At 42.7% G+C, this 24,486-nt stretch overlaps 1 protein-coding gene across 1 annotated transcript in view; it reads left to right on the top strand.

Moving 5' to 3' along the window:
- The first annotated feature begins 8,481 nt into the window (after positions 1-8,481).
- LOC124594681 (dehydrogenase/reductase SDR family member 11-like) overlaps positions 8,482-24,486 on the top strand; it is a 33,137-nt gene continuing 17,132 nt past the window's right edge. Inside the window, exon 1 of the mRNA XM_047133047.1 lies at positions 8,482-8,613. Coding sequence (XP_046989003.1) covers positions 8,482-8,613 — 132 coding nt within the window. The remainder of the gene's footprint in view (positions 8,614-24,486) is intronic.

Below are 24,486 nucleotides of genomic sequence, written 5' to 3' on the forward strand. Positions count from 1 at the left end.
TCGACAGCCCAACATTTCTCGCCAAATAGTTAGTAAAGAAAACAATGGTCATCTCTGATGCAGAATAGTCGTATAATGGGATCTGTAATATCACACAAGGACTTCACACACACAAACCCACTGCTGCTTTCATATATTGCTTACTCTGTGATTTGACTGCGTGTTGTACAATTTCATCAAGATTGCAATAAAACTAGTTACTTATTATTAATGTAACATGAGGTTTTATTCAATAACTGCTTTTCTCGGTTAGTGATGGTTATTTTGTTAAACAAATCTCCACCAGGGAATGTGTAGCAATGTTGTCTGCCAAGCATTGTAAATGGCACTAAGTTCACGCCCAAAAGTAATCATATACATTCCAGCAAACAAGCAAATGTATGATGTGTAATCTGAACTAAACAAGAGTAATGATTTTTAGTAATTTTCAGTGCTACTGCATAATACTCTTTTTACTAGTTATAGATCGTTTATCGAATTTAACGCTACTGTTATTCGAGGCGGCAACACTTTTCCCTAAGCAAAATGAACAGTTTTGTCGCACAAAACCTCACGCACACAGCAATAATGCATTTTTTCGTGTCAAAATATTTCATAAAAGTTTTTAAGAAATAATCAAGCTTCATACATCAGCTTATACAAATTTGTATCACATAAGAAGCTGTTTCCTTTCATAGAGGTTCACTATATTTAGAGATTATTCGCAGTCTAATTGGAATTTATTTCCTCAGATTAGGTTCTGGGCAACCAATACAGATTTATTACCGCTATTATGAGCAACAACATTTATGTCTGTATATAAAGTCAATTAAAAACTATCGCTGTAGTATTTGACTAAGATGGCGGCTAACGTAAGGCAATGAGTTGTCAATTCTGCTCCAACCCCTGTTTTAATACTAACAAATAATATATATTAAACCTTTTTGTACCTTCACTATATGCATTAACATTTGAAAATATTTCTTAGTGTTAATCGCTTATTATTCAGCGTTTACCAATAAACCGCGCTGTAGATCAGTAGCTCCAATGGTTGCGCTGCTTTGTAGCTGATCAGAAAACTTAACATTTGCATATGACGAGAGTCAAAATGAAGTAAAACTCCAATCACAGAAGGTTTATTTCAGTGACACATAAACTGTTTTTGCCAAATATTAAATTAGCAACATAATACGGTTTTTTACTGACCTCTGTGTTACCAGACATCAGTCACATCCTATCAGTACAACACTTCGGACAAGAAGAAGGATTATTCTAGAAGAGTCATAGATAACAAAGAGTTTTCCTTTATGTTTTTCTATAATTATTGTCTAAGATATAGTTTTTTACAAAATATTAAATTATGCTATTGACAATAATTATTTATTATTTTATTAACGACGAAGTCCTTTTTATTAATATCACGAGCATGTTCATTCACTTTCTACACACAGTGCTGTCGTGAATGTTATTCTGAATAAAATATAGGCGTGGGTATTACAACTCTCTCAGTCTTCTCGTCATATACGAGGGGCAGTCAACAAGTAATGAAAAGCATTTTTTTTCTTTTTGGCTCCACCATTTTTGTTAAAAGATGCATATTTTGTTGTGAGGCATCGTGATATATTCCTGCTTCACGCCCTCCAGTTTCATGAAATTCCGACAGGTGCTGGCGCTATACGTAACCTTCGAAATGGCGCCTGTAACGGATGTGCATTACAAGCAGAGAGCTGTCACTGAGTTTCTTCTGGCGGAAAACTGGAGTATCACAGATATTCAGGCCGCTTGCAGAATGTCTACGGAGATCTGGCAGTGAACAAAATCACGGTGAGTCACTGGGCGATGTGACTGTCATCTTCACAAAGAGGCCGCGTAAATCTGCCTGACAGCCGGCCTGCTGGCCGGCCGCACACAGTTGTCACTCCTGCAGTGTTGCAATGTGTGGACTCTCTGTTTCCAAGTGACCGATGAGTCACAATCAAACGCCAGGCTGCACAGCTGTGTGTCTCTTTTGGTAGTGCTGACTTACTCAAAGTCATGTGCTAACATTTCGCACATTCCGACTTCCATCTGTTTGTCCAGTAAAGGATGCAGTCTCCGGGAAGTAGTACGTGGGTGATGGTGAGCTTACTGATACAGCAAGACGATGGCTCAGACGTTGGCCAGTAGAATGGTACCATGCGAGGCTACAGGCCCTCCCAGTAGGATGGCGTAAGGCTGTCACACTGAACGGAGGTGATGTTGAAAAGTAGGATTTTGTAGGCAAAGCCTGTGGGGAATAGTATGGAGTATTTGAATCCATAATACGCTCTCAGGGGGAAAAAAAATGGTTGTTTTACTTACTGAACGCCCCTCACGTATATACAGTTGGCCTCAAATGTTCAAATGTGTGTGTAATCTTATGGGACTTAACTGCTAAGGTCTTCAGTTCCAAAGCTTACACACTACTTAACCTAAATTATGCTAAGGACAAACACACACACCCATGCCCGAGGGAGGACTCGAACCTCTGCCGGGACCAGCTGCATAGTTGTCGGTCTCAATGGTACACCATTTTACACCGTAAGAAAAGACACCTTTCTCTATCACAGCCTCGAACAGAAAAGAAAGAACACGCAGGCTCTGTTTTCCTTCGAAATTTGTAAAAGAATGCCAAACGTCTCAGCTCTCTTTCCCTTCGTTGGCTTAGGTTATTCACGTCCTAAATACCTCAAGCAGAGAAACTACCGTAACAGACGCTACAGTGAAAGTTTGTCGGTGGGTTCTGCGATAACAACAAAAGTTCGTCGCGAATAAGCGACACGTAAGTAACTGAAGGTTGGCAATGTGCAAATATAACAAGCAAATTTCATTTTGATAAGACACGCCAAAAGGAATCAAGGAATGACACTTTCGAAATGGAGGAAGTGTGGAGAGTTAAAAGTACAGTACAAGTCCAGGGCTAGAGTACAGTAATCAGGTTCAAATTTATGTAAATTTCGGTAGTTACGTAGAGCTGAAGAGCTTTACACAGAACAGACTAGTGCAGAGGACTGCACGAAGCAGTCTTCGACTGATCTCCACAACGACACACACATGTGTAACGCTAAATTATTTACAGATGGTACTCAGCTAGAAAAGCCGATAATTGAGAAAAGTATTCTTCGCAAAATCTAGCAAAACAAAGGCTGAGTTCTTTGTTTTCTCTGTTGTCCTCAGTACTTGATGCAAATTTTTTGATAACCGTCACACCCAAATGATATTTTGGTTTACTTCCTGTTGCACTGAATTTCAATGCAAGACCATCCAAGGATGTGGATCTCAACCTCATCTGATCTGTACGACCTAAAATTTCTTGGCATATCTTTCGATATATTCTCTAATTGAAAGATGTTGTATTATTTTCGTCACCGATACATGAAATGTGATAGTTTTCATCTTTCTCCAGAGATTGTGTTATGCTGTGAGGATGTAACTTCGCAGGTCTTTCTTGAGACAGGATGACAGTGACTGTTTTCTATTTTGGACAAATACAAATACTCTCGATGGTTTTTTAACGAGTTTCTGTCTTTTTGATCAGTTTGTGGATGTGGCTTCCATAGCCGAAAACATCACACTTGTTAAAATATTCTGGGTTATTACTAGGTTTGTTAGCTGAATTTTTGTGAAGCAACCCAACTTTAAAGTGGAGAAACAGGCATATATGAGCTGTTCCGAAACATTTTATGTGATCAGGAGAGCATCACATTCTGTTTGCTAAAACTCCTGGCCTGGAAGTCACGCGCCTGTATTATCATACGATATGCAGGGACACGGTAGAGGTTATTAAACATACCTATAGTTTAATGGGATGAAGCTGATTGTGAAACTGACGGGTATCTTTATTCCGCTGGTATAGAAGATGAGTACTGTTCTGCTATCATGGGGCGATATCATAGCGAATGCAGTTTGAAAACATGTGGCAGCACATCTCTGCAGGGGAGCACGCAGAAACGAACTGTTATTGCAGTCTGTAATGAGCCAGCAGCTTGCATGCTGGAACGCAAGTCGATTTCTTCGAACTGTACTCAGAAGAGATAATTAATATAGAAGTATCTTGAAGGACGTCTGCAGCGACTGGGTACAATGTTGTGGAATTAATCGGTCCGCGTAACTGCTACAATCACCAGTGAGTATACGACGAGTATAACCAAAAGAAATGTGAACAGCTGATGGTTGTGGTGGTGGTGGTTAGTGTTTAACGTCCCATCGACGAGGTCATTAGAGACGGAGCGCAAGCTCGGGTTAGGGAAGGACTGGGAAGGAAATCGGCCGTGCCCTTTCAAAGGAACCATCCCGGTATTTGCCTGAAACGATTTAGGGAAATCACGGAAAACCTAAATCAGGATTGCTGGAGACGGGATTGAACCGTCGTCCTCCCGAATGCGAGTGAACAACTGACACACACTGTCTGTTAGATATACTATTACGCGCAACAGCCGCGGAAAACGCTTAAGTCCGACATAATGCTGTCACAACCAAGCAGAAAACTCTTTTATCTACAACTGACATTTTCAACGTAATGTGATCGTTGCACAGACGGCGTTCGTGGCTAAATAGAACGGCGCACACTGCCGCCTTCGCTAGGATCTGAATTTATGTTCACGCCTGCATTTTTTGCGGTGTTTCCTTGTTTTTACTCAACTCCCATACAACAGCACACACTCACATTAATATCCCTCCCGTATTGAGATAATTTTCAAAGGCTTGCAGTTAAGGCAAATGCAAATTGCAGTTGAAGATGACAGTCTCCATTTTACTGGAGTGTGTAAAACATAAAAAGGAGAAAACAAAAGGAAAAAAGGAAGATTGGATTTAACGCCACGTCCATATAGAGGTCATTAGAGATGGAGCACAAGCTCTCGTTCTGTTAAGGGTGGGGAACGAAATCGGCCGTGCCCTTTCGAAGGAACCATCCCGACATTTCTCTGGAGCAATTTCGGGAAATCACAGAAACCTACATCTTGATTTCTTACTTCTCACTCCATTAAGTTCTAATTTCTCTGATTCACCGAATCAGTAAATTAGTTATCGCCAAAGGTATCTTTCACGATAATATATGTTTATACTTATTACCTTTTTCTTTCATTTTATAACTTTATTGTAAAGCCTAACACTGAATGACACAGATATCACACTGTTAACTATAGACGATCCAGTCACATTTATGTGAACACGTGTCAGAAGGCTCAACAGCCACCATCTGTTACGCAGACTTGCAGGTAGACAGTCAGTGAGGCTCTGGAAGGTGCGGACAAGGACGTGGAGCCGTGCCTACTCCAGTGGCGTGGACAGCTGCCCTGTGTACTTTCCTTGAGGATCAGCCCGATCGAGGTGGCTCCACAGAACTTGACTGATCTCAAATAGGAAGAGTTTGGTGACCAAGGGAGAAAGAAAACCTCATGCAGGTGCTCTTCGAATTTCACGTGTACACTCCGAGCTGTGTGATGCCTTGCATTGTCTTGCTGGTAGATGCAGTCGTGCCGAGTAAAATCCAGACTGCATGTAGGAGTGGTCATGGGCTCAGCGATAGACGCATACTTGTGTTGATCCATTTTACGTTCGAGAATAATGTCATTCACGGAATGCCACGAAAACGTTGCCCAGACCATGACGCTCGCTCATCAAGCTTCGAAGCTTCCGGCGAACGCTGCAGGGTCGTACGCGTCAACGGCAATCTGTACGATGAAGCAGAAAACGTGATTCACCTGGAAAGGCCCCCTTTCGGCGCTCAGTGGTCGTTCAGTTGCGATTCTGGCGTGCGAATCCCAGCCTCCGTCGCCTATGAACGGCAGTCAGCATGGGTGCAGGAAGGAGGCGCCTGCTGCGGAGGCGCATAGAGCAGCGACATCCGCTGAACGGCCGTTGAGGAGACACACGTTTATAGGCTAACGAAGAAGACGTGGGTAAGTTTTTTGCAAACGTGAACACTAAAAACAGTGTGCATATGATTTGAAAGTTGAAAATGTGCCGAGTAAGAATCAGTAGCAGAGGTTCTACCTTCATCAGCTATCGACGCAAATACAGTAAATGAGGATTTAATTAGCTTACGAAAGCATATTTTTATATCATAGGCATCTATTCTTGGGTTGGGGTTGATTTGTTTGGGAGAAGAGACCAAACAGCAAGGCCATTGGTCTCATCGGATTACGGAAGGCGGGGAAGGAAGTCGGCCGTTCCCTTTCAAAGGAACCATCCCGGCATTTGCCTGGAGCGATTTAGGGAAATCACGGAAAACCTAAATCAGCATCTACTCTACGTAGTCTTAAATGAAGAAACAAAGGGAAAGTTATATTTGATACGGCAAATCACGTGCGCATTTAAGGAAAACGAAAGGTTTGAAAATGCCTCCCTGACGCGATGTTCCTAGCGTAAGAATTATAATATTTACTATTTAAAACAACTGTCACGAGCACGTGACAGGAATGACGAACAAAAAGCAACGTCGCCTAAACCTGCATTACAGAGAAATAGGGAACGACAAAGATGAAGAAGAAGTAGAAGACGAAACAGAAGAAGTAAAGTATGTACAGATTAGTTTTACAAGAACCACTTTTTAGTGTCCCATAGGAAATGGTAAAGATTCAAGTATATTGGGAATTGTCTTTGTTTATGGTGTTAGATGAAATGTGGGGTGTAGAAACGAAACGTGAATACGAGAGGTGAACTGCTTGCTGTAATCATTGATGCTGCTGCTCTCATTAGGGAACGTACAGAAGCACTCGCACAACCAACAGTACATGTCCTCCAAATATTCCGCATATGCAATGAAGCTGCGGTGGGATACTCTAGAATTTATTGTCAACTATAAAACACTTGTAATGTGACATGCATAAGAGGGCTTAAAGTGAATCTGTTACAAAAAAAGATATTTTTCAATTTACACTTTGTAAAATATGTTGTAACATTTACCACCTGTTATATATCTGTACATGTGTAAACCCGATATTTTACTGAACAGCACTGAAGCTGAATATGAAACTATACTATCTCGTAAACTATTCGAGAATATGTCCATATGAATATTTCGCCTTCAAATGATCGTTCTTCTGATATCCCTGAAAAGTCAACATACCTGGCGAGAAAACCTGTACCCAAGGGGTTTGCAGTTTAATTTTTTTCGTGTTTACACATTTTGTACTTGGTTGTGTGGACCAATGCCTGAAGCTATTTGAAGAAATAATAATATGAGGGATGTTCAGTGTGTAATGCAACAGATTTTTCTGAAGGCAGTTTGGTTTGATTTGCCATTCCAGTGCAGGATATTGTTTCCCTCTCTTTTGGATACGAAACTCTATTTTTCAGCATAATCTCCGTCCGATGAGAGGGCCTTACGCCTCCCTACCACGCTGACCTGTATGCCTGCATGGTACCAGCTGCTGGTCCACGTCAGAGCCAACGTCTTGTAGCATCATCCACGTACTGATTCCTGCGGAGTCTATTCTTCTTTCGACCAGAGACATGGAACTCGGAAAGGGCGAGATCCAGGCTGTAGGGTGAATGTGGAAGACCATTCCAGTGAAGTGTTGTGAGATCCTCTTGGATACCCAGACAAGTGTGGGGTGTCGTGTTGTTATGGAGAAGGAGACAGTAGTTCACATTTTCGTGGCAACGAACACGCTGAAGTCGATCCTTCAGTTTCATGATGGCAGCAGGGTAAACTTCAGAGTGTCCACACTACGAACAGAGATGTCCAGCTCTGGAGCGAGGTGTCTGTTTGTGATCCGTCAGTCACCTCGAATGAAAATGTCCACACGTTCCAACACTACAAGATTCACAGCCCTGTGCAACGAACCGGCACAAGGGAGATCGGTCAGGTTAGCGCGACTCTGTTGCAGAGATGACAGTCGCCCTCCCAGGCCTCGGTAGACATTCTGCAAGCACTTATGAATATCTGCAATACTCTGGATTTCCACCAAATGAAACTTAATGACAGCGCTGTGCTTTGAACGCACCTGCATTACAGATGTCATTTGGAAGGCGATATATAGCGCCGCCACATATCGAAACTTCATAAAACTACAGAAGCTGAAGCGTGATATTCCAGATTCTTGATGTTTTCAACAGAAAGGGACAGAGAAAAAACTATGTTACATTACTTGTTGAACGCCCCTCGTAGAACGATGCCTTCATTTCGAATGTGTACTTTACTCCGTTGACGTTGTGTAGCTTTACAGACCGGTCGTCGGAAAAGAAATTGTTTGGAACAAATGCTGCTACTTATTTATTTATTAACATACAGTTGCGGTCGAACCGAATGTCGGTTTGAATAAGGCAAAAACTGCTCTTGTACCTGTTACAGGTTCTAGAAGCTACTCGTTGAAGCGTTCCACTGAAGTCGTCCATCGGACAGACAGATCTGTATGCGCGCCGGCAGAGAGGAGTGTGGACTGCGATCTGGCGATAACGAGCTGCCCCGCCGGACGTACGCGGGCCGCCTGTCCTCTGGAGGCGAACAGCCGCTGAGGCGCGCCACTTGCTGTCAGGATGGAGCGGTACGCAGGTCGCGTCGCCCTGGTGACGGGCGCCAACTCCGGCATCGGCGCCGCCACCGCACGGGCGCTGCTCAGGAGGGGGCTCGAGGTCGTCGGCCTCGACAAGAGGATCGACAGGGTCCAGGTAGTTAACTAACCACCAGCCTCGGTACAGCATCTCAAAACTGGACAGGTTCAAAATCTGTCCCAGAAATTCTCAAACAGAAATAGCGTTCGTTTCAGTGCCACATAGAAATGAATCTGATGTATTAAGAGTAAGGTATTACTTTTTTCTGTTTTTAACTCCATCACTTTTTTATGACACAATCGTAACTGGTTTTCAGCCTTCATAGGTCATCCTCAAATGCTACTTTTTTTGAGTCATCAGTCTTCTGACTTGTTTGATGCCGAGTGCCACGAATTCCTCTCCTGTGCCAAACTCATCATCTCAGAGTAGCACTTGCAACCGATGTCCTCAGATATTTCCTGAATGTATTCCAATCTCTGTCCTCCTCTGCAGTTTGTCTCCTCTACATCTCCATCTAGTATTATGGAAGTCATTTCCTGATGTCCTAGATGTCCTATCGTCCTGTCTCTTCACCATGTGAATGTTTTCCACATATCCATTTGCTCTCCGATTCTGTGCATAAATTCGTCTTCATTGCCTTATCATTTAACCTAATTTTCAACATTCGTCCGTAGCTCCACATCTCAAATGTTTCGATTCTCTTCGGTTCCGTTTTTCCCACACCCCATGCTTCACTACCACACAATGTTGTGCACGAAATGTACCCTCTCAGAAATTCCTTCCACAAATTGAGGCCCTTATTGCCAGTGATAGTCTGCTTTTGATGTCCATCTTGCCCCGTCCGACACTGGACATATTGTTGCCCAGGAAGCAGATTCCATTAACTTCATCTACTTCATGACTATCGGTCCTGATGTTAGGTTGCTCGCTGTTCTCATTTCTGCTTCTTCTCATTACTTTCGTCTTTCTTAGATTTACTCTCAATCCATATTCTGTACTCATTAGACTATTAATTCAGTTCAGCAGATCATGTAGTTCTTCTTCACTTCCACTCAAGATAGCAATGTCATCAGCAAATCTCATCATTGATATCCCTTCACCTTGAATTTTAATCCATCTCCTGAACATTTCTTTTATTTCCATCATTGCTTCTTCGATGGTACAGCAGAGGCGAAAGGCTGCATCCCTGACTTACACCCTTTTTAATCCGAGCACTTCGTTCTTGGTCGTCCACTCTTATTATTCCCTCCTGGCTCTTGTACGCATTGTATATTAACCGTCCCTCCCTATAGCTAACCCCTATTTTTCTCAGAATTTCGAACATCTTGCACCATTTTATATTCTCTAAAGCTTCTTCCAGGTCTACAAATCCTATGAATGTAACTTGATTTTTCTTTAGTCTTGGTTCCATTTTCTACCAACATGTCACGATTGTCCCGCTGGTGTCTTTATCTTTTCTTAAGCCATGAGCTGTTAAGGTGAATGTGCGATAATTCAAGCGCTTGTCAGCTGTTGCAGTCTTCGGAACCATGTGGATGATATTCTTCCGAAAGTCAAATGGTATGTCACCAGACTACTCATAAATCCCACACACCAACCTGAATAGTCGTTTTGTTCCCACTTTCGCCAAAGATTTTGGAAATTCTCCTGGAATGTTATCTATCCGTTCGGCCTTATTTCATCTTAGTTCTCCAAAGCTGTCTTGAATTCTGACTTTAATACTGGATTTCCTATCTCTTCTAAATCCACTACTGCTTCTTTTTCTATCACAACAGATACATCTTCCCCTTCATAGTGGCCTTCAATGTACTCTTTCCAACTATCTACTCTCTCCTCTGCATTTGGCAGTGGAACTCCTGTTGCACTCTTAATGTTACCACCCTTGCTATTAATTTCACCGTAGGCTGTTACGATTTTCCTATATGTTGAGTCAGTCCTACCGACCTTCATTTTTCTTCGATTTCTTCATATTTCTCATCCGGCCATTTTGTCTTAGCATCCCTGCGCTTCCTATTTATTTCATTCCTCAGCAACTTGTATTTCTGTATTCCTGAATTTCCCTGAACCCTGGACTTCTTATTTATTTCATTCCTCAGCAACTTGTATTTCTGTATTCCTGAATTTCCCTGAACACTTCTATACTTCCTTCTTTCACCAATCAACAGAAGTATGGTTTCTTCGGAGCTATTTTCTTTGTACCAATGTTTCCTTTCCAACTTCTCTGATGCCCCTTTTTGGAAATGTCCATACCTCTTCAACTGTACTGCCTACTGAGCTATTCCTTATTGCTATATCTACAGCCTTAGAGAACTTCGAGCGTATCTTGTCGTTCCTTAGTACTTGCGTATCCCACTTCTTTGCGTATTGGTTCTTAGTGACTAAAATCTTACACTTCAGCCTACTCTTCATCATTACTACATTCTGATCTGACTTTATATCTGCTCCTGGGTACGCCATACAATCGAGTATCTGATTTCGGAATCTCTGTATGTGTATGACGTTATCTAACTGAAATGTTCCCTTATCACACAGACTTTTGCAAGTATACTTCGTCCTCTTGCGATTCTTGTACAGAATATTCACTATTACTAGCTTAAATTTATTACAGAACTGAATCAGTCTTTCTCCTCCCTCATTCCTTTTCTCAAGCCCATATTCTCCTTCCCTTAAAACTGTACTCTGGTCCCCGATTACTATTAGATGTTTATCTCCCTATTCGTACTGTATTACCCGCTCAATATCCTCATATACTTCCTCCATCTCTTAATACTCAGTTTGCGAAGTCGGCGTTTACACATGAAATATCGTTGGTGTTTGTTTGCTGTCGATTCGGATAGAAACAACCCTGTCAGAGAACTGTTCACAGTAACACATTCTCGTCCTACCTTCTATTCGTAATGAATCCTACACCCGCTAAGCCATTTGATGCCGTGCGATATTACCCTATACTCATCTGACAATAAATCCGTTTCTTCTTTCCATTTCACTTCACTGGCCACTACTATGTCTATAACAAGCCTTAGAATTTATCTTTTCAGATTTTCTAGTTAGCCGACCACGTTCAAGCTTCTGACAAACACACGTTCCGACTCGTAGAACGTTATCCTTTCGTTGGTTATCTAACCTTCTTCTCATGGTCACCTCCCCTTTGGCCGTCCCCTCCCAGAGATCCGAATGGTGGACTATTCCGGAATCTTTTTCCAATGGAGAGATCATCATGAAACTTTGTTCAGTTACAGGCTATATATATTGTGGATATACGTTATGTGTGTTTTATGCAGTGATTTCCGTTGCCTTCTGCATTGTTGATTGCGTTTACGTAAGTTTATGGACTGACTTTTTTCTGGTTCATAAACATTTGATCTTTATCTGTTATTACTTTCCTGTTGTAGTTTCATCTAATGGCACGTTCCATGACCTTGGACATTTGATATTGTTGATTCTTTCGCCCTTAGGAGCAGTTTCCTAACCCGAGGTCAAGAGAGTGCCTTGAACCTCCGTCCGCTGCACCGCCCTCTTTGACAAGGCCGTTGCCAGAATGAGGGTGACTCTTATGCCGGAAGTCCTCGGCCACCAATGCTGGTTATTAATCAATATTTAAACAGTTTCGTGTTTCGAACTTGGGACCGAAGACGTTTTCGTTACTAATCAAAGACGATACCCCTCGACCACTTGTGCATCACCAGTGCTGCTATGGACAATACTAACGATTATAGTAAGACCTGAAACAAGTGCTATATTTTCACTTGGTTTACTTGTGAGCTTAGTAATGTTGGTTTCATACCTATGAGCGGTATTTGATGAACAAGTGCTCATCACCGTTTCCACAAACGGTACGTTGTTTTTTGCAAAATGTAGTAACAGTTCTTGCTGCTAACAAGTGAGTCCGACTGTAGGACTGTAATACTGTAAACTCTATTGTCTGAACTTGTCATGTTCACAGAGATTCAAAACACGTTATCTAACGTCGGCAAGCAAACAGACCAAGACTTACCTTAATGTTGCGTTTGGCTTCTATATCACATTAGTGAAATCCTTCAGTAGAGTCCAGGTTTTCTCAGTAGTGTTTACCGGAATGAAAGCGTCATCCCTCCGCGGATTCCCATTTATTTTCACGAAGCATCTTTGCTATATTTGAGTGTTTCTCGAGTGTATAGTAACAAGTCAAACAGACCGTCTCTGAGTTGCTTCGATATCTTCCTTTAATCCGAACTTCTGGAGATCCAAAGTACTGGAGTATTACTCAAGAACGGGTCGCATAATTATTCTATTCGCGGTCTCCTTCATATCTGATCAGAATTTCCATCAGAATTCTTCCAATAAATTTAAATCGATAAATCGCCTTCGCTACTGCCGACACTACTTGCTCGTTTCATTTCACATAGCTTTGCAATGTTACACGTAGACTTACAGAGCGTAACGGGTGTAATTTATTTTTTTTTATTTACACATCAAGTTCCGTAGGGCCAAACTGAGGAGCTAATGTCCAAAGTCATGGAATGTGTCAGTACATGAAATTACAACATAAAGGTAATAACAGACAAAAATCAAACGTTTATGAATCAGAAAAAGTCGGTCCATAAGTTTAAGTAAACGCTATCAACAATACAACAAGAATCACCTTAATTTTTCAAGGAATTCCTCGACAGAATAGAAGGAGTGACTCATGAGGAAACTCTTCAGTTTCGATTTGAATGCGCGTGTATTACTGCTAAGATGTTTTAATTCGAGTGGTAGCTTATTGAAAATGGATGTAGCAGTATACTGCACACCTTTCTGCACAAGAGTCAGGGAAATCCGATCCAAATGCAGGTTTGATTTCTGCCGAGTATTAACTGAGTGAATGCTGCTTATTCCTTGGAATAAGCTAATATTGTTAACAAAAAATGACAGTAAGGAATATATAAGCCCGACCGGTTGGCCGTGCGGTCTAACGCATGGCTTTCCGGGTGGGAAGGAGGGCCGGTGTGTGTGTGAAATCTTATGGGACTTAACTGCTAAGGTCATCAGTCCCTAAGCTTACACACTACTTAACCTAAATTATCCTTAGGACCAACACACACATCCACGCCAGAGGAAGGAATCGAACCTGCGCCGGAACCAGCCGCACAGTCCATGACTGCAGCGCCTGAGACCGCTCGGCTAATCCCGCGCGGTGGAGCTCCGGTCCCCGGCACGAATCCACCCAGCGGATTTGTGTCGAGGTCCGGTGAGCCGGCCAGCCTGTGGATGGTTTTTAGGCAGTTTTCCATCTGCCTCGGCAAATGCGGGCTGGTTCCCCTTATTCGGCCTCAGCTACACCGTCGGCGACTGCTGCTCAAACAAGTTCCCTATGTACGCGTACACCACCATTACTCCACCACGCAAACATAAGGGCTACACTCGTCTGGTGTCAGTGTTGCCTGGGGGGAGGGGGGGGCGGGTCCAACGGGGTCCGAACCGCACAATAACCCTGGGTTCGGTGCGGGGCGGCGAAGGGGTGAAGTGGACTGCGGTAGTCGTCGTGGGGTTGTGAACCACTGCGGCTGCGGCGGGGACGGAGCCTCTCCGTCGTTTCTAGGTCCTCTATTAACATAACATGAGGAATATATATATATATAGACAGAGAGAGAGAGAGAGAGAGAGAGAGAGAGAGAGAGAGAGAGAGAGAGAGGGAGGGAGGCCAATGTTAAAATACCCAGACTCGTGTTGAGAGGCCAATGTTAAAATACCCAGACTCGTGAACAGGGGTCGACAAGAGGTTCGTGAACTTACACCACTTACTGCCCAAACCACTCGTTTCAGAGCCAAAAATATCCTTTAAAAATGGGAAGAGTTACACCAAAATATAATACCATACGACATAAGCGAATGAATATAAGCAAAGTAGACTAATTTTCGTATCGAACGATCACTCACTTCAGATACCGTTCGAATAGTAAAAATGGCAGCTTTAATTATCTGAACAAGATCCTGAACGTGGGGTTTCCATCACAGTTTACTAACTATCTGAACACCTAGCAATTTGAACTGCTCCGTTTCAGTAATCATATGCCCATTCTGCAAAATTAAAACGTCGGGTTTTGTTGAGTTGTGTGTCAGAAAAGTAAAAACTGGGTCTTCCTGTGATTTAGTTTTAGTGCAGTTTATGACCTAAGTTCATGGCTTGTAGAAAATAAACTATGTGAAACCGTTCCAGTGTTGGACACATTATCCTTTACTACCAAGCTAGAGTCATCAGCAAACAGAAATGTTTTGAGCTACCCGTTTTACTAGATGGCAGGTCATGTATATAAATAAGGAACAGGAGTTGCCCCAACTCTCATAAGTGGGGCACCCCCCACCTGAACGTACCCCGCTCAAACCCCACATCACAGCCATTCTCAACATTGATAATAATAACGTTTTCCTGCTTGTTGCTAAAGAAAGAGGTGAACCAAGTGTGAGCTTCTCCCCTTATTCCGTAATGGTCCAAATTCTGCAGCAATATTTTGTGATCAACACAATCAAACGCCTTAGTTAAGTAAATTAATGTGCCTAGCGTTCGAAAGCTTGTGTTTAACCCATCCAGTACGTCACAGAGAAAAGAGAATTAGCATTTCCAGTTGTTAAACGACTTCTGAAGCCGAATTGTACATTTGATAGCAAATCAATAACTTTTACAAACACTGATGGCATAGAAATAAGTCTAAAATTATCTACATTATCCCTTCCTCCCTTTATCTAAAGTGGCTTTACTACTCAGTACTTTTGTGGCTCAGGAAACTGTCCATTCCTAAAGGAAAAATTACAAATATGGCTAAATACAGGGATAACATGTGCAGCACGGTTCTTTAATACTCTGCTAGACACTCCATCATAACCATGAAAGACCTTAGTGTTCAGCGATTTAATTATTGACTCAATATCCCTCTTGTCTATATCACAGAGGAGTGTTTCAGACACCAATCTGGGAAAGACATTTGTCAAGAAAATTATATGATTTTTATTTAATTCATCAGCAATTCTCAGAAAATGATTGTTAAATGCTGTACATATATCTGATTTATCAGTAACAGAAATATTTTTACTACGAAATGACTTTACATCGTCGACTTTGTGCTGCTGACCAGGCACTTGCTTCACAACCGACCATATGGTTTTAATTTCATCCTGTGAATTAGCTATTCTATTTGCATACCACATAGTTTTTGTCTTCCTAATGACATTTTTAACCACCTTACACTACTGTTTGTAATGGGCTACTGTAGCTTTATAGTGACTGCTTCTAGCATTTTGATATGAATCCCGCTTTGTTCTACATGATATCCTTATCATACCAGTCAGCCACCCGGGCAGCCTTTTACTGCTAGTACCACGTTTAGGACGCTCCAATAGAAAGCAGCTCTCAAAGAGCATGAGAAATCTGTTAAGGAAAGCATCACATTTGTGATCTATTTTATCGGCACAATAAACATCCTGCCTCTCTTGTTCCTTAACGAGGTTTAAGAAACTGCCTATTGCTGTTGGATTATCTTTCCCACATAGTCTGTAAGTATACGTGACTTTTGTTTGAGTACAAAAGCCCTTTAGTGTTAAAATTTGTGCATCATGGTCTGAAAGGCCATTCACCCTTTTACTAACACAATGCCCATCTAGTAATGAAGAATGAATAAAAATATTTCCTATGGCTGTGCTACTGTTCCCCTGCAACGTAGTTTAAAAAAAAAAAAAAAAAAAAAAAAGAAACACACCGCCTGCATCAGAATTTATATTGAAGTCACCACATGTAATTAATTTCTGGTACTTCCTACAAAGTTACCCAAAAACCCTGTCTAGCTTGAGCAGAAATAATCTGAAGCCAGAGTTAGGGGACCTAAAAACAACCACAATTTGCAGTTTAGTGTCACTAAATTCAACTGCCCCTGCACATCATTCAAACATGTGTTCAGTGTAGTGCTGTGATACGTCTATGGACTCACATGGAATACTGTTCTTTACATACATAGCCACTCCTCCACCCCGCAAGGAACTCCTTGAAAAACATCCAGCTAATCTGTGTCCTGGTAAATGAAGCCTCTGAAGTGTTAAATTATTTAAGTGGTGCTCCGATATACCAATAATCTACAAGCAGTTCTCTAATTTTGTCTCTAATACCTCTTATATTTTGAACAAATATTCTAATTCCTTCTCTACTTGGAAAAATGACGTCCTTTGAACGTAAGCCCTTAGTTAGACGGACTTGCTTTATGTAAGTGCAGGTAATTCTACTGGTGGCTGAGGACAGCGTACGGAAGAATGTTACATCTTTATTTATGTCACTGCAGTCTAAAAGTCGTCGTCATTACAAATCATATCTTTTAGTTGGTTAGTATCTCTAAGTAGATGTTGCAAGAGAAAACAGTGAATGACCGTCTTTCCCCTGGGCAGTAAGTCGGGTGTGAAGTGCGGACGTGTGGTCGCAAAACGGTTAGTGTATACTGACAGGCATAATCCTCCTAGTGGTGCAGTATGATCATGCAGAAAGCCTCAGGTCCTAAAGTTTCTGATGTGTTTGTAGGAAGACTGTTCCACGCAGAGAAACAACAACCAGCACGCTGATGTGTGTACACATAAAGGTCTCATGCGTAAGAATGTCCGCACTTACAGATGTTACAGCCTGGATAATCGCCGTGTCTTTGTCCTTCAGCACAACACTACCAATGTACCCAACAATACAGGAGTGTTTTTCCTACTCATCCGCATTAACAGACACTTTTCAACATTTGTAGGAAGCTGTCATTCATCATACCAAATTGAAATGATCTCCGACTCATCCTGTAGCCTCCAACACACTCTACGAAAACACTGTCCCTTACACTGCAGTGTAGTCAGCAAACAGTTGCCTTGGTCATCACATCGTTTATCCATATTTAGAGAATAAGATAGGTTCCATCACTCGTCCCTGGCATACTCCATATAATAACCTCGTCTCATTTGCCGTCTGGAACAACGTACTAGGTACTGGTCCATACTGTCGGACCTACATTAAACCACAACACAGCGCTGTGTGGCAATGTTTGGAATGCATTCTGGAAATCTAAAAAAATTTAATTTGCCTGTTGCCTTTCATCAATGGTTCGCAGGTTATCATACAAGAAAAGGACAAGTTGAATTTTTCACGAGCGGTGCATTCTACATATGCGCTGATTTGCGGACAGGAACTTTTCTGTCCAAAGGAGATTTATTATTTCGCTCCATTGCGTTACGGATCCCTTCTTTTACTCTTCTTATGCACAGGGGTCACCTGCACTTTTTTCCTCTCAGTTGAGACTTCGCTCTGGGCGACAGATTATGCAAGCTAGGTAACGGACCAGTGACAAAGAGTACTCTCCGTAACACCAAATACTGCATTGCAGTCCCTAAGTTGGTTCTCTCAGCTACACCGGCACGAAGAAGTAGGAGACACGGTCTACCATTGGATGTTACTGAGGAGCAGTATATTTCACATAGTTGAACCACGTTCCACTTCATAGTGGCAGTTGTCACGGTTAGATGTCGGAGATCGCTGAAACAAGCGTTAAGCCGGCGCGCCCTCGTGTTCGGATGTCCACACGCAGTGCCCCAGCAGGCCAGAGACTCACGCAGCACTGGCTATCGCCGTGTACGCGCGTCTCAGCGATCGCTCCAGGTCTGCAGCCTGACTTGGCATACCAGACCGGAATGTCCAGGTGTGGAGGCGTCTAGGGACGACTGGAATGGTAGGAATTTGGACTTTATCAATATCTATAGTGGCAACACTTGTCATTGATTGATACTGAATTTTCTCAAATATGATCACGAAGGCTGCCCAGCACATATTTGCTAGTTCGCTGTTCACCCTCCTAGAGTGCGGCATGATTTTATCTCGCCGGACTGGCTTGTGAGGCTTAGCGACGGCTTGCGCCTTAAACCAGAAATGTCAGTTAGTTCCTGTCACTGGATACCTCTGCCAAACAACTGGACAGCTAGCAGACTCGTCCTAGAGAAACCAGCCACATATTTATCAGAGTAATTACAATTAAATATTGCGATCATCGTACCAGTCTGATAATATTTGCCGATGAACAAAGTATTGGAAATGGCTCCTGTTGACGGCTTGGGCTCTGGATACCACTGTTATGAGTGGACATAATTTTCCTCATAAAACCTTTCCTGTCCCTTACAGCAATCGGTGCAATGAAAAATTTTGTCCACACACGCACACACACACACACACACACACACACACACACACACACACACACACACACACACAGACTAGTTGTCTCGATTCTCCTCATTTCTAGAAAATTATTTGATTTGAAGTCTCCTAGCCAGTCAGATTCGGGAATAGACCGTAGGTATTTTGAGTCAGCGTTTCTGGGAAGTGCTGCATCCCCTCCAAGACTCTCTCAAACAAGTGTTGTAAAACACAGGCCTCCGGCAATATGTGATGATCAACAGTACTCCCAGTGACGAAATGATTAGAAAGTCATCACCGATATGTGTTGGTGTACTGTAATAAACGACGCTGTCGATAGTGCCACAAAGAACATGCCAGGATCTGCTTAGGGGAGCCAATGAGAAGACGTTCTGTGATCCATTTTGTTGCAGCCATATTGCCCGCCCTGTTTGTACACTATATCAGATCCAGTTGAACCCCTGCATTTGCTGTATTGTGAAACTGTTTAGGAGTTGTGTCTATCACCTCCCTATGTCAGCTATACTCTTCAGTGAACTGAAATTACAATTACCGATGTCAAATCTATCATGCCTTTACAACTGCACATATGTAATTTTCTTACGTGCATAGTAGTCTGAGCACTTCCCACTAAAGTCTGGTGACATGCTGGAATATAAGCCACAGTAACTTTACGTTCAAGCAGCACTCTCATTTATAGTTATATAGCGACAGAAAAAATTATATGTCCACACTCGCACCAGTTGGGCGTCGTTGTGCCAAATAGCAGACTCCCTCTCCCCTCCCCCCATCCCACGCCACATTGTCATTATCACATATTTGTCGCGTAATAAATGATGTAATTACAATTAAAAAGCTTCCGCAACTTTTTTATTTTCTAGATTTTGCCACTTCCACGAAACTCTTTCGTATTTTTTATACTTGTATATGCAGCTATCACAGTGGCGTCTTACACGTTCGGACCCCCATGTTGGAGTTTGTGTTAGGGGATTTCAGCCGTATATCATGTTTAAACGCATAACTATCGTACACCTAACACCCAGATCATACAAATTTCTTGCCCAAGACATCATTCTGAGTCCAATATACTACAGTACCTCTATTCGGCGTTAATTTCCAAGAGCCGAGTAAATGGGTAGAGACACGTTTGCACACCATAATGTTATCGTAAAACTGTTCGATATTTAATTTTCTATTGCTAAAAACTGCACCAGTTCAACACTTTCGAGGCGGAACACCTCGAGACGGAACTGATTTTGCTGGCAAAAATAAGTTTTGGTTCAAATGGCTCTGAGAACTACGGGACTTAACATCTTAGGTCATCACTCGCAAAGAATTTAGATCTACTTAAACCTAACTAACCTAAGGACATCACACACATCCATGCCCGAGGCAGGATTCGAACCTGCGACCGCAGCAGTGGCGCGGTTCCGGACTGAAGCGCCTAGAACCGCTCGGGCACCTCGGGCAGCGATAAGTTTTGTTTCGGAAAAAAAAGAACCTGTTACAGCGCCATATAAAGATTTTGTTTGTTACATGTGCGAGAATGTAATTACTTCGATCAATCTTGAAATTATACGAAGCATACTGTACGCTGGGTTCTTTTTTTTTTTCGTAACAAACTAATTTTTGCCAGCTGCATCAGACCTGTCTCGGCGTGTACCTCCTCCAAAGTGTTAAACAGGTGCAGTGTTTCGCAAGGAAAAGTGTGCTTAGAGCCGATACCAAATACTTTTGCGATAACATTATTGTATGCAAACATTTCTCTAGCGGTTTACTTGGCCCTTGAAAATTAACCGCGAATGGACGCACTGTAGTATACAGTACTTGCAATGATGTCTTAGTCGAGAAACTTGTGTGATCTGGGTGTTGGGTCGACGATTGTTATGCGTTTAACCATGATATAAGGTTCTAATGCACTAACACGAACTTCAACATGGCGGTCCGAATACATAACACGCCACTGTGTTGGTTTGATTTACAAGTATCAAAAGATCAAAAGTACGAAACGGTTTCATGGAAGTGGCGAAGACGAGGAAATATGAGGTTTATTCAAATGAAACCTGGTCAGTGCGTCTACCTTTGCCTTACACGTGAGGTGGCACCGTATAACTGCGGGTATGGTGGTGCCATCTATTGGTAGAGAGATTGACGCGTGGTCACCGCTTGATGTTGCATAGCGCCAGCGTGGTTGCTCGCCAAAGAGAAGGTGGTCACAAACATTATCGTCCACTACCGAAATGTATCGACAAATGAAGGCTGTGTAAGATGAGTCGTTCAAGTGTCGTGGAACGGTGCAAACGATTCGTTGAGTGGCGCGAGTCACTGGAAGACGACGCCCGTCTTGGACAGGCTCACCGTGTCATCATACCGGAAACGGTTGCGGAAGTGAATGCTTTGTTCTGGGACAACCGCAGAATCACCGTGGACGAGCTCTATCGGTCACAGGGTATTAGCGTGGGCATCGCCCACAGCATAATGCATCAACACTTGATGTTTCCAAAAATCAGTAGGCAGTGGGTTCCCCACCAAGTGACCGTCGAACAGCGCAGTACTGGAATGGCGCTGTCTTTGAGTCATCTGTAACGTTATCAATATACAAAATACGGCTTTGTTTCGCGTATTGTCACAGGTGACGAAACATGGTGTCACCATTTTGAACCGGAAAGCGTCAGAGCAAGCACCTCCAAAGAAATCAAAGGCCGTGAACAACAGTTCTGGTAAGGTCATGATGTCCTTATGTGACCACAAGGGCTTACTGCTTGTCGAGTTCCTGGAACAGCGAACCACCATCAATGCCCAGCATTATCAAGACACTTTATAGAACCTTAGACGAAACATTTAGTCGAAACGCCGAGGCATGTTTTCCAATGGCGTTTATCCTCCAGCATGATAATGCCCGCCCACACACGGCCAACGCGGTGAAGACGACATTGCATCCAGTTTCGGTGGGAAACGCTGGATCCTCCTCCTTACAGTCCCGACCTTTCACGGTGTGGTTTTCATGTGTCTGGACCTCTAAAACAAGCTATTCGCGGACATCGATTCGCAACGGACGACGAAATACGTGACTGGGTCCAGGCCTGGGTCCGACAGCTTCTTCAAGGATGTAATCGAAAGGGATAAATGTGCCAATAGTTTTGGCGACTATTTTTGAGTATGTTTGCTGTGTATAACTACATTTTTGAGTTAATAAAATCGTTACCGTTTCTTTACACAAGTGACCGGGTTTCATTTGAATGCCCCTTATGAAAAAGGTACGAGGACTTATTTAATTGTAACTAGACCCTTTATTCCACAAAAGGTATGTGATAACGACGATGTGGCGAAGGGACGGGGGGGGGGGGGGGGGGGGGAGGTGGGGGGCGCTTGCCACTGCGCTGTGCAATGCGAAATGACAGCAAGCTGGTGCGAGTGTGCACATCAAATAATTTTTTCTGATGTCCACATTCGCACCACACATGTACACATGTAAACTACATGTAAACTACAATCACAGATGTGTGTGTTTTAGAGTGTAAGAGTACTGTGGTCAGTGTTCCGACATGGCCAACGAAAGTAACTAAGTCTGGTTGTAAGGGAGATATAGAACTGATCCGGAAAAATTCGATTTAAATGCTTTGATTGCCATAAAGGGGATGAAAGGTTTTATGTGGAAAATTATTTCGACTCATAAGAATTGTATAGACACTGATATTTCCAGAGCCAAAGCCGACAACAGGAGCCATTTCCAATACTTTGTTCACTGTCAAATGTCATTGTAATATTTAATTGTAATTACACTGATAAATATGAGGCTGGTCTCTTAGGACGTCTCTGCCTGTATTCTGGGTGTTGGCAGAGGTAGCCGGTGGTCAGAATGAATTGACATTTCTGGATTCATGTGCAAATCATCGCTAAGCCTCATGAACCAGTCATGTGGGGTAAACCGTGTCGCCCTCTAGGTGGGTGAACAACCAACTAGTACTCAGTATGTGTTGGGCAGCCTTCATGATCGTATTCATTCTATTATCCCATTTTTACGTTCATATTTGAGAAGATTCAATATCAATCACTAACAAGTGGCGCTGGAGGTATTGATAAATTCCAAATTACTTCCTTTCGAATCGTCCCCAGTCAGGATGCTGACATGGCGCGATCGCTGAGACGTGAGTACACGGCGGCAACCAGTGCTGCGCGGTTTCTGGCCTGGGGCGCTGCATGTGGACTTCCCGAAGTGAGAGCGTCGGATTTACTACTGTTCCAGTGATCTCCGACACCTAAATGTGGTAACTACTACTACAGAATGGAACACGGTTTAACTATGTGGTATATACTGCTCCTCAGTAGCGTCCAGTGGACTCTGTCTTGCAGTGGAAACATGGTATTCGTTGTTGTTACTGTCCTGCCACATGGTAGACCATTCCTTCTCCTTCTTCATTTCGCTGTAGGCTGAGAAAACCAACTTTGGGGATTATATAGTGCTTCAAAAACCCAACCACATCATCAAATTCCCGATTGAAAAATTTATTGTTCCTGATAGTGGTATTACGAGCATACATACCGACTGAACCGCTCCACACATTGTTTAAGGTCGTAGCACGCAATTCAGCAGAAATTTGAAATTTTCAGCTACCTCCAGTGTAGTGGATTTCCTACCAAATGACCCAACTGTCCCAGTATCCACCAACAGGAGGTAAGGGAAGAAAACTCTAGGAGAGTTTGGAAACCGGGCAGTTATGTGGTCGAATCGCACCAAATGTAGCATTCCTAGTATCCGACAATCGGGTACAAGGTAAAACTGGCAGCACATGAATGGTATTGATTTAATTAATTAGTAAATCAATCCAGTTGAGTAAGGGAATACTTCCAAGAAATCCACAGTTGGGTGTTTTCCGGGTATCCATTAGTCTTTTCAGGAGAAAGAAGGGATTAGTGCGGTACACAACACACACTAACAACTCTGTCTCAAATGCTTTTCTTCCATCTGTTACCAGTTTCCCTAGCTATGGAAGTGTCAGGACAAGTAGATATAGCGACCACCAGCGCCAGGTAGGTGTGAGGGCCATCGAGGGATGGATGAGATGGGGTCGGGGGAGGACATCTTGGTCTGCGTGTGCTTGCATAATTTAGTTCACACAAACAGAAAGTAATTATTTGAAATAAATGTTGTGGGAGAGAGAGGGGGGGGGGGAGGAGGGAGAGAGAGGCAAGAAATGAGTCTGGTATCAATTTTGAAAGGGATGCCACTGCCTGATTCTTTGTTTGCAAAGGATTAGTGCGGTCTCACAGTTGCGACGGTTCCTGACTTGTGGCACGCACTGTGCAGTGAGATTGCTCCCGCATTCAGTGACATGATCGAGAGCTTTCTCGCCATAAATCTTCAGGACAATCTGCCCCTATGTGTGATGAGTGTTTCATGACAGTATTCAATGTATGACCACAATAAAATAGCGCCATAAATGTATAAAAATTCCATACTGTCTTGTCATCCAGAAACTGTTTAAAGAACCAGTATTACATACACTACAGTAAATTTCTTGACAGATTCTTTAAAGGGATAAATAACTATATTACACATACTCCCTTGCCTGCCATAAATTATTTAAAAATATTCGATACGCCCCAATCGATTCCTGTCAAGTGGACAATCAACTAAGTCCTTTTCTCCTAATTCCAGATGGGGGAGGCGAAGGGATCTGGGGGAGGGAAAGGCAGCTGGTAGTTTTCCCAGAGGAGGAGAGGTTAATTAATTGTTCAATTTAATTTATTAATCCCTTAGTTAGATATCGAAAGTGTTTGTATCCTGAGGGGATTTCCTGGAGGGGTGGATGAAGAGGAGGGGGAGGTGT

This window comes from Schistocerca americana, chromosome 2 (genome assembly GCF_021461395.2).
Source record: "Schistocerca americana isolate TAMUIC-IGC-003095 chromosome 2, iqSchAmer2.1, whole genome shotgun sequence".
NCBI classification, from domain to species: Eukaryota; Metazoa; Arthropoda; class Insecta; order Orthoptera; family Acrididae; genus Schistocerca; species Schistocerca americana.